This window comes from Cebus imitator, unplaced genomic scaffold, assembly GCF_001604975.1.
Source record: "Cebus imitator isolate Cc_AM_T3 unplaced genomic scaffold, Cebus_imitator-1.0 Scaffold284, whole genome shotgun sequence".
Lineage (NCBI taxonomy): Eukaryota > Metazoa > Chordata > Mammalia > Primates > Cebidae > Cebus > Cebus imitator.
Genome location: NW_016107599.1, coordinates 2,233,663 through 2,245,015, shown reverse-complemented (window position 1 = coordinate 2,245,015; position 11,353 = coordinate 2,233,663). Strand labels below are relative to the sequence as shown.

Genomic DNA, 11,353 nt, shown 5'->3' with positions numbered 1-11,353 from the left:
TTTTGGTATTTTAGTAGAAATAGGGTTGCACCATGTTGCACAGGCTGGACTCAAACTCCTGAGCTCAGGGAATCCGCCTGGCCCGGCCTCCCAAAGTGCTAGGCATGAGCCACTACACCTGACCTTCTTTCTCGTTCTTAACACACATGACTTAACGGGAATCATTCTCTCTCACCAGATCCTGCAGCTCCACCAAAGAAACCACCTCGCCCTGGAGCCCCCGGTCACCTGGGAAGCCTTGCCAGCCTCAGCAGCCCTGGGGACAGCTACAACGAGGGTGTCAAGGTGGGCATCTGAGCCTGTGCAGCACATTCTGCTTGCAGGATTTGTGGAGTCCTCTAGTACTTAGTTGACTGTGTTCATGTCGTAGAGTGGAGATGGTGTGGAAAATAGAACAGTGCAGAGTGGAACTGCAGCGAGACCCAGGAGTCGATTGGTCTGGTTCTAAACCCCTCTGAGAGTCAGGGAAAAGCTTGATGCAAACATTTTCTTGCCCATTTTTCTCTCAGTGTGAGAGATTTTAGGAACTCAGTCAGATTCTGATTTTCTATGTACATCTTCCTCTGATTAGACAGAATGTTTTCTTTAGAATAAAGTGCTGAGATTGCTTCTGGTTTTAAAAATTAATTAAACCAGGTAAGTGAGGACTTTCTGTAGGCTCCAAGTTTATAAGTGTGGCTTCATGGAAAACTTCATTATTTTCCATTTAGAGTTAGAATTGGATTTGTAAAAGCAATGTATGCTGAGTAGAGCCATCCTCAGACCAAGGGGAGTGTTTGACTCGGGCACAAACAGCTACAAGCTTCCAAATTTGGCAGTCAGAAATCGGTTGCTGCCTGCCCCGAAGGGTATGCAGCTGGAACTGTTGTTGTCTGTGGCTCTCCTGGGTCCCCACCAGCCCCCACCAAGTGCTGGAGCCGCTAGAATGGCAGCCTTCTTCCCTGGGAGATCTGAAGAAGGAGGCTCTCCTCTTCTAGCCTGGCTCCTGTAAGGAGATGAGATCTTTTTACTTTCCACTTAAGATAACAAATTACTTCTCAAAATAGACCCTATTTCTTAATTCTGATATACCTTTTTTTTTTACAATTTTAATATCTTTACTAAAATTGGGATGGTGTTTTGGTTTAATTGGCAGCATTTTTTTTCTAGCTTAATGGTGCATTAAAAAATGATGCATCTTTGGCCAGGTGCGGTGGCTCATGCTTATAATCCCAGCACTTTGGGAGTCCATGGTGGGCAGATCATGAGGTCAAGAGTTCGAGATCAGCCTAGTCAACATGGTAAAATTCCACCTCTAAGAAAAGTACAAAAAATTTGCCAGGCGTGGTGGTGCGCACCTGTAATCCCAGATACTCGGGAGGCTAAGGCAGGAGAATTGCTTGAACTCAGGGGGAAGAGGTTGCAGTGAGCTGAAAGTATACCATTGCACTCCAGCCTGGGTGACAGAGCAAGACTCCATCTTGAGGAAACAAACAAACAAAAATGATGCATCTTAAAAGTGGAAGACATCTTAAAATCTGATAAATATCATAGCAGGTTAAGATAAACTTTGCTTACCAATAACCACCATTTATTGAGCATCTTCCCTTTGCCAAATGCTGGGGCAGACCTTTTTCTTGTATTGTCATTTCTCATGTCAACCTCACAGGATCAGTGGTGGTATCATTTCTCAGATGACCAAGGCTCACAGAGTTAAGCAGTGTGTTCAAGGCGCTTGGCCACAGGCCTAGCTGAGCATAGACTTCACTCAAAGGCTGTCACCTCCAAAGCTGAAGCTTAGTTAGATGTAGATATATTGTCTTCTCAGACTCATCAGAGAGTTAGTCCAGGGTAAGAGAAAGTGTCATCTCCAGGCCTAGAGTGATAGCCTGCAGCTTAGAGGGCACAGGTTTGCCAGTGTCCATTGAGAAGGTGACCAGTGGGTGAATGGGCAGCCACTGGCACAAACTAGCCTGCTCTCTGTGGCCATAGTGAAAGTACCCACTGGTCCCCAGAGTTCATGCCAGTGGCTTGTAAGCGCCTGGGAATCTGGAGCTTCCCCAGCTCACCAGACCCTCAATCCCCAGGATACCTCCTGGCAGTTCTATTAAGGATACACTCAATCTTCTTCAGGGAGAATTGAGGAAGGACACACCTTTCCCAGTATTGGCTTATTTCAATAAATTTCTAAAAAGGAACCAGGCATGGTGGCACACCCCTGTAGTCCCAGCTATTTGGGAGGCTAAGGAAGGAGGATCACTTCAGCCCAGCAGTGTGAATCTGACCTGGGCAACATAATGAGACCCCATCTCTTTCAAAAAAGAAAAGTGGACAGAATGAGATTAATGAGTTGTTTCTCATTTTCATAATCCAAAAGAGCAGACTTTCAAAATGGATTGCATTATAATGAAAAACCAACTTTCAAGGTAGATCAGGTACCACCTTAGAATTCTGACATGCGCTTATGTTTCACAGCTGGAATAACATAATGAATACATAGAATTAGGAATACCCTCAATGTAAGGGATAAAGCAGATTGAACTCTTGATGAAAATAATATGTGTACTTAAAATATATTAAGTAAAGATTTTTAAATAATGTGAAATATGTGTCCCTATTTCTTCATTGTCTGCTTGGTAGAGGTCATTGAATCCATCCTAAAAGAACAGTATTGGTCTAATACTGAAATGCAGCCAGGCACAGTGGCTCACACCTGTGATTCCAGCACTTTGAGAGGCCAAGGCAGATGGATTGCTTGAGACCAAGAATACCAACCAGACCAGCCTGGCCAACACAGTGAAACTCTGTCTCTACTAAAAATATAAAAATTAGCTGTGCATGGTAGCGTGAGCCTGTAGTTCAGCTGCTCAGGAGGCTGAGGCACAAGAATCACTTGAATCCAGGAGGCAGTGGTTGTGGGTAAGCTGAGATCACACTACTGCACTCCAGCCTGGGCGACAGAGCAAAACTCTGTCTTAAACAACAACAACAACCACTGATAGTGAAATACTTACCTTTATATATAACTAAAATAATTCATCCAAATAACATTTAGCCAAAATCAGTCTCAGATTTTCCTAGGTAGCATTGCATTTTGGTTCTTAACTATCTGAGTCTGTAAGTATCAACCGAAGTGGTTGGAACTGACTACACCTATAGAGTTTATCGTCAGCTGCCTGCTGAGCTCCAGATTATAGGAAACCAATAGGAGTCTTTCCAAACAGCTTTTGCTTCTGGAATGTCACTGTGAATGGTCACTAGAAGCATTATGATAGTGCCCTTCTACCACAAGGATTGGGCAAAGGGCAAAGTACAAAAGAATAGAAGCTTTAAACAAGTTACAACCTCCCTAGAATTATAGAACTGTCTATCACTGTGTCACCCTCGTCAAGAAGCCCTGTGCCTTTTTGTGTTGGTGCAGTTGGAACTGGCACATTATCCTGTGAAGTTAAACAGAAGACTGCACTGTGACTCTCGGTGCAGAAAATACAGGCAGTCGTCTCTTGGAAATGATGTGGTTATATAGTAAGGCAGCCCTGGCTTGAGCTTTACAGAAAACACGTTAAAGAAAACTGCCCAGTTTAGAGTAGCAGAACGTAATCATAAGAATCAGCTCAAAAGAGGGATTTTGGTTCTACTTTTGTTTTAAAAATAAGCTCCCAATGTATTTTTTTTTTTTTTAAGACGGGGTTTCACCATGCTGGTCAGGCTGGTCTTGAACTCCCTACCTCAGGTGATCAGCCCGCCTCGGCCTCCAAAGTGCTTGGATTACAGGCGTGAGCCACTATGCCTGGCCCTTTTTTTAAAATTTATTTTTATTTTTTTGGTCTTTTTTTTCTTTTCTGAGACGCAGTCTCGCTCTGTTGCCCAGGCTGGAGTGCAGTGGCACGGTCTCGGCTCACTGCAACCTCCACCTCCCAGGTTCAAACAACTCTCCTGCCTCAACCTCCCGAGTAGCTGGGATTACAGGCATACACCAACACGCCCGGCTAATTTTTGTATTCTTAGTAGAGATGGAGTTTCACCATGTTGGCCAGGCTGGGCCTAATATCTTTCAATGTAGCCCCAAGTCAGGAACCTTTATGATGGCAGTATGGCTAAATGATGAAATAGATTCCCGAGGATGTTGAGGGACCAGGCTCAGGAATTGAGACTGCTGCAGTTTTTCCTGAATCTCTGAGAATTCAGATGGGCAGTTTTCAGTAATTAAAACCGTATGTCCTCCTTCTTTCTTTTTGAAGAGCCCTAATTCTGTTGATCTTGCACTGCTGCTGGATTGTTCCTCAGGCTTTGCATGTTCCCTGCATTTGTTTTGTAACTGAGCATGGTGCATGGCAGACCTCTCTATGCAGTGTGCTGGGGCAGTGAGCAAGGTGGCACAGTAGCCACACCCTGGCAACAGTGAGTGAGAGGTGGTGGGCAGGCTTGGAAACTAGCTCCTTTTTGTTCTGCTCATGTGTTTTTATGGGGGATTTGTCTGATGCCTTTATTAATATTGTTTTTCTTTTTTCCCTTTCTCTGATAAATTCCTTTAACTTTTCCTCACCTTCCGTTCGACAATAGCCATGGAGGGTAAGCACATTGTGTCTTTGTGTGTCTGTCCAGCTCGCTCTATCGCACCCGGCTCTCTGCATGTAATTTTGGACTGAAAAGCAGGAAGCTCAAGTGGAAGGGCACTTCGGCCTGGTTTGTCACCTGTCATGACTGACAGATGCCAAAAGCAGTGTTTATGTTTGCAAGAGAATGAGACATGCACATGTTTGCAGTAAATGAATTGTTCTTGTGCTTTTCTATCTCATACCCAGACTTTGGGACAACCAAGAATTAATTTGTTCCAGACTACCTGGGCAAAAGCACCCAAGGGTTCAGAAATGGGAACTTATATTTAGACTGAGCACTGGCAGTGGGTTCCTAATTGAACTATATGTACTATAAGTTAGTCTTTTTTTAAAAAGTGTATATATACACCATTTTATGCCTGGTATAAGTCTAACCACTGGAATTTTTAAATACTAAAGATTTTCCAAAGGTCCTCATGTTATTCCACCTTCAGCACTCAAGTTATCTTAGTTAACATTTGTTGATGTCTCTTCTGTGCCCAGGCCCTAGGTAGACATTAACATCTGTGGCCTCATCTTCCTTCATCACCATTGCCTGGGTGAGAGAGCTGAGGCTTTATAAGCATGGGCCCAGGTGCTTTCCAGCAGTCAGCACAGAGCTGGCTGAAACCGGGGTCTCTGGCAGGGAGGCTCCTGGTGACGCCACTGCTGCTTTGATTTCGATCACAACCTGCAAACAGATCTCTTGTCCCCTTAGAGCGCATTTCTGTGTCAGCTTTTTATAACTGTACCAAGCACATATTTCCATTAGGTAGCTGAGGGCAGCTAAGCTGAGCCATGTAGTTTTCACTGCAGAATTTAAACTAAGTGGAAATCCTTATAGCCTTCATGTAGAATGTTTGACTCTAGCCAAATAGGTAATTTTGTCTAAAATTCAGTAAATCCTCAGATGGATTATTCTCTTGTGGTGAGTGATTTTGGGGGTGCGGGGACATTGAATCACATCTCTGAAAGAATCTGGGGTTTTTAGTATAATGTGTATGATTCCATCTCATTTCCTTTAACTGAGCTCAAAGTTAGAAAAAAGAATTGCCTAATTTGTCACTTGGAAGAATTACTTTACCATCATTCTTAATCTGAACTATATTCCGTATACACAAGAAAATCAATGACCTTCTGCAATCTGCTTTGATCTCTTAAGACCCTCTCTGGCTTGATTGTGGTGATCTCATGCCATCTGCTGGAGAGAAGAAAAATTACTGGCTTTTGTGTTGTCAGCTTCAGCCCCAGGAAATCAGCCCCCCACCTACTGCCAACCTGGACCGGTCAAATGATAAGGTGTATGAGAATGTGACGGGCCTGGTGAAAGCTGTCATCGAGATGTCCAGTAAAATCCAGCCGGCCCCGCCAGAGGAATATGTCCCTATGGTGAAGGTAAAACACAGTCACATTATGTACTGGCAAAAATGTTCTTGTTTCTTGGAAGCTATGGTGCCAGTTGATAGATGGCTGTAGGTGCCCCCCAATCCAAAGGCAGTGCTAATGTTTTTGAAGGTCTTTGCGAAGGCACTGTACAGCGGCAGTGTTAGTGAGAACCACATTTACTCTGAATTGCCATTCCTATCTTGTTTTCTTCTGTCGGTAAACACTAGGCTGGGAGTGACTTGAAGCAGAACAGTCTTTTAATAATTATGTTTTTGTAAAAATAAAAAATAATTATCTCTCACACATAAAGTGTACAGTAAAGAGAAAGCTACAAAAGCATGCTTATAGTATGATGCCATTTATGTAAAGTTGAAAAACATGCAAAATAATCCTATATAAGACTTAGGGAGATGTGTTTATGTTGTTAGAGTGCAGAGACAAGTAGACGGATGACCATTATCAAATTCAGATCCTGCGCCTCTAAGGAGGAGCCAGCTGAAGAAAGATGCTGGCTTTGGGGGATTTATCTCTGTTGTTTTTTGGGTTTTGTTTTGTCTTGTTTTTTAGATGGAGTCTCGCTCTGTTGCCCAGGCTAGAGTGCAGTGGTGCAATCTTGGCTCACTGCAACCTCCACCTCCCGGGTTCAAGCAGTTCTCTGCCCCAGCCTCCTGAGTAGCTGGGATTACAAGCATCTGCCACTACACCCAGCTAATTTTTGTATTTTTAGTAGAGACGGGGTTTCAACATGTTGGCCAGGCTGATCTTAAGCTCCTGACCTTGTGATCTACCCACCTCGGCCTCCCAAAGTGCTGGGATTACAGATGTGAGCCACCACACCCAGCCCTGAATTGTTTCTCGTAAGCTGAGGGTTGCGTATGTAGGTGTGCATTGAATTTTCTTTTAAAAAGAGTAAAAAAGAAATAAAAATATGCCAGTAAACTGATGTTTTGTAAATTGTGTTCAATGGAGGGGGATTCTAGTAACCAGTGACAAGTATTCTGTGAAAAAGGACAGTAGTGGCCAGGTGCAGTAACTCACGCCTGTAATCCCAGCACTTTGGGAGGCCAAGGCGGGTGGATCACTTGAGGTCAGGAATTTAAGACCAGCCTGACCAACATGGTGAAACCCCCATGTCTAAAAAAAAAAAAAAAAAAAAGGATACTAGGTCCAAGGAAAGTCAGCAATGGCTTCTATTAAAGAGTACATACTGGCATCTTGGGTGCACAGAGGTGTCCTGTAGTTCAGAGTGTGGTCAAACTTTGCTGTAAGCCAGTGTTGCTGAAATTTGCTCATACTTTTTTTTTTCATTGTAGTAAAATACACGAAACATAAAACTGCCATCTTAACCACTTTTAAGCGTACATTTCAGAGGCATTAGGTACATTCACATTGTTGTGCCACCATCAGCACCATCCATCTCCATAACCCTTTCCTTGCAAAACTGAAACTCTGTACACTTGAAACAACTCTCCTCTTTTCCCCTTCCCTAGCCTCTGGCAACCCCCTACTTTCTGTCTCTATGAATTGACTACCCTAGGTACCTCTCATAAGTGGAATCATGCTGTATTTGTCTTTTGTGACTGACTTATTTCACTCAGCATAGCAGCTCAGAGTTCATCCATGTTGTGGCATGTGTCAGAATTTTCTTCCTTTTTAAGGCTGAGTAATAAATATTCCACTGTATGTTTATCCCGCATTTTGCTTATTTACTCAACCATCACGGGACACTTGGGTTGCTTCCACCTTTCAGTCCTCATGAAGAATGCTGCGATAAACATGGGCGTACAGATGTCTCTTTGAGACCCTGCCTTCACTTCTTTGGGTGTATACGCAGAATTGCTGGATCATTGGTAATTCTATTTTTAATTTTTTGAGGAGCCCCCATTCGTTTTTCATAGCAACTGCACCACGTTACATTCCCACCAACAGTGCATAAGGGTTTCAGTTTCTCCATATTCTCACCAAACCTTGTTATTTTCTAGGGAGTTGTTTTGGGGCTTGGGTTTTGGATGTGTCTTTTTAAAAAAAATAATTGTCATCTAATGGATGTGAAGTTTATCTAAGTGTGGTTTTGATTTGCATACAGGTATTGAACATCTGTTTGGTTTTTGAGCATAAATGTCTACTCAAGGGGTTTTTTTTGCCTGTTTTTAAAATCATACTGTATTTTGTTATTGAGTTGTAGAAGCCTACAATTTTTTTTTTTTTTTTTTTTTTTTTTTTTTTTGAGATGAAGTATCACTCTGTTGCCCTGGCTGGAGTCCAGAGGTTCGATCTTGGCTCACTGCAACCTCCACTTCCCGGGTTCTTACAATTTTCCTGCCTCGGCCGCCCGAGTAACTGGGACTACAGGTGCATGCCATCACACCCGACTATTTTGTGTTTTAGTAGAGACGGTGTTTCACCATGTTGCCCAGGCTGGTCTCCAACTCCTGAGCTCAGGCAATCCCCCTGCCTCTGCCTCCCAAAGAGCAGGGATTATAGGCGTGAGCCACCGTGCCAGGCTACAACTGTTTTTTTCTTTTCTTTTCTTTTCTTTTGAGATAGAGTCTCATTCCCTCACCCAGGCTCCCAGGCTGGAGCACAGTGGCATGATCTCGGTTCACTGCAACCTCTGCCTCCCAGGCTCAAGCAATTTTCCTGCCTCCGAGTAGCTGGGACTACAGGCATGCACCGTCATGCCTGGCTAATTTTTGTATTTTTAGTAAAGACAGTGTTTCACCATGTTCTCTAGGCTGGTCTCGAACTCCTGACCTCATGTGATCCGCCTGCCTCATCCTCCCAAAGCTCTGGAGTTACAGGCGTGAGCCACCATGTCCAGCCCCTACAACTGTTGTTTAGTGTACCTATTAGCAGTCTTTGCAACAGCTTCTTATAAACCATCAATGTAGAAAAAGCTGCTTGAAAGTTGTAATATTTCATGGAAAGCACAGTTGATCCGTTCTGGTTCGTTTTTTTAACTATGTTAACATAACAGTTTTAACCAAAGTTAAAGGATGAACTTGCATTAACCCACAGCCAAATTTAAACAAAAAACTCAACAGTAGATGAAAGCATTAAGAATTTCGTACCTATTAAGATTTTATATGGTGATTTTATGGACACTACTTTAACCGTATTACTTTGGCCAAATGACATTGGTTTTGTATGCTGATCCAATTACAAGTAACCATTATTTACTTACTGGTTTAATTCATATTACATGTAGTTTGATGTCTTAGTCATTAAATATTTGATCCTCATAAGAATGACAGTAATGAAAATTTGAGTTTTAAATTATATTGTTTTAAATCATACTCAGACCCTTTTTGTTACAACTCAGAAGTGGCAGGGAGGAATGTTTCTTCTCAGTGTCCATAAGAGATGAGATCCAAAGCAAGGCTGCCCCCTTGCACCTGGGGCAGTGATGTCATCTCTTGCCAGCCTCATGAGGTGTTTGAAAGTACATGGGTGAGAACACATTCAGTGAACACACTTGGGGAAAGGTGCTACTCTTTATCCTAACCTGTGTTGGCAGAGTTGGCGTGTTGGAGCCAGGAGGGTGGTAGAATCTGCTTGGAAGGAGTAAATGAGAAGAAAAAATCCTGCTTTCCACCCTCAGCATCTATGTGACCTTTCTCGTGTTAGCTTCTGTTCTTCAACTGGCTCCTTAGCGTATTAGAGCTATAAATAGTCAGATCTGAATCTTTTGGGAGAAAAAGGAGCCTCATAACTTAGAAGATAGGGCTCAGCACTAAGAAAAAGAAATACAGAAGTTTCCCTTGAAACAAGTGGAAAGGAAATTAAAAAATATGTAACTGAAAGGCATAAAAGTCTTTTGTGTGTGTTCTAATATTGGTTGTGATTCTTGTCTGTTAGGAAGTCGGCTTGGCCCTGAGGACGTTATTGGCCACTGTGGATGAGACCATTCCCCTCCTACCAGCCAGCACTCACCGAGAGGTAGGGCACAATCTTTCCCTTGCAGCCCTCTGTGACAGCACTGGTTGGGGACACATTCAGGGATGCCTTTGGTGCTAAAGGCATCTCCTCAGTCTGTGGCCGACAGAGACTTCGACTGCTCTTCAGGTGATGACCTTCCCTGTAACACTGGCCCCAGCCAGGACTGGGCTGTTCATTCTCGGGCATAGGGGTAGTATGGAGCATTTGCCACTCAAATTCCAGACCCTGGGTCTTCCTGCTGCCAGCCCACTGCAGAACCACTGTGCGAGGTCCTCACCTGAGATACATGTGGCTCTGAGCAGTGGATGAGGAAGGCAAATGGGAAACTGCTGCTGGTGCCATGATCCTCAAAGGTAGGGGAGCACTTATATGAATGGGGTAGCCTTCGTGCATGGTCTCCTTCTTGGAATTCTCCTTAAAAATAGTTGAGTTTTCGAGTGATCCTGGTTTTCCATTTGAAATAGTAATATAAAAAATCTGTTTTAGGCCAGGCATGGTAGCTGACGCCTATAATCCCACCACTTTGGGAGGCCAAGGCAGGAGGATGGCTTGAGGGCTGGAGTTCAAGACAACGTAGTAGACCCTGTCTCTACAAAAAAATTAATAAATAAAATTGTCTTTAAAAATTCCTTTTAAATTAATAAGTGTCTTTAAGAGGCTTCTTAAGGGCTGAGTGTGGAGGCTCACCCCTGTAATCCCAACACTTTGGGCAGCTGAGTTGAGAGGATGGCCTAAAGCCAGTTCATGACCAGCCTGGGCAACAAAGTGAGATTCTGTCTGCACAAAAACTAAAAAAAAAAAAAAAAAAAAATTAGCTGTGTGCAGTAGCTACTCAGGAGGCTGAAATGGGATGATCACTTGAGCCCAGGAGTTTCAGGCTGTGGTGAGTTAGGATCAAGCCACCGTACTCCATCCTGGGTGACAGAGCAAAATCCTAGGGTCTCAAAAAAAAAATTTTAAAGAATCAAAGTTGACCCCAAATACTGTAGCTCAGCAACAATGATCATCTTTGCCACCTTTTGGCAATTTTGCTTATTTATATGACTACCAAGTGAAAAGAGGCACCTGCATTTGTTTTAGTGTCTTTCAGCCTAGGGTGTGCACTCTGCGGTTGGGATTGACAAACACAGGAGGGGTGCGTCCCTGCTTACTAGAGTCCAGGATCTGCAGGCTTCAGCCTCGCTCCCCACCAACTCCTACTGCCCACTTCACTCCTTCCTAGGGCAGCGCGGGCAGTCCTTCAGCCCAGCACACACCCTTTGTTTGTTCTTTTTATTTTGAAATCATTTCAGACTTGGAAGAAAATTAAAAGATTAATACAGAGAATTCCCAAATTTCCTTTATGAGTTTCACAGCCTTTTAACATGTCAGCACATTGTCATTCCTGCTCCATTGTCTATGTGTGTATGCACATCACTTCCTGCTTCTGAGCAGCTTGAAAGTGGCTGCAT

At 43.4% G+C, this 11,353-nt stretch overlaps 1 protein-coding gene across 44 annotated transcripts in view; it reads left to right on the top strand.

Annotated features, from left to right (window-relative positions):
- PTK2 (protein tyrosine kinase 2) overlaps window positions 1-11,353 on the top strand; it is a 349,037-nt gene that overhangs the window by 332,213 nt on the left and 5,471 nt on the right. For 29 of the 44 annotated variants that reach the window (XM_037728951.1, XM_037728934.1, XM_037728960.1 and 26 more), the window contains 4 exons: window positions 179-285; window positions 4,543-4,551; window positions 5,817-5,972; window positions 9,822-9,902. In XM_037728951.1, the coding sequence (XP_037584879.1) occupies window positions 179-285; window positions 4,543-4,551; window positions 5,817-5,972; window positions 9,822-9,902 (353 nt within the window). The remainder of the gene's footprint in view (window positions 1-178; window positions 286-4,542; window positions 4,552-5,816; window positions 5,973-9,821; window positions 9,903-11,353) is intronic. The other 15 variants (XM_037728962.1, XM_037728952.1, XM_037728949.1 and 12 more) reach the window with 1 other exon arrangement.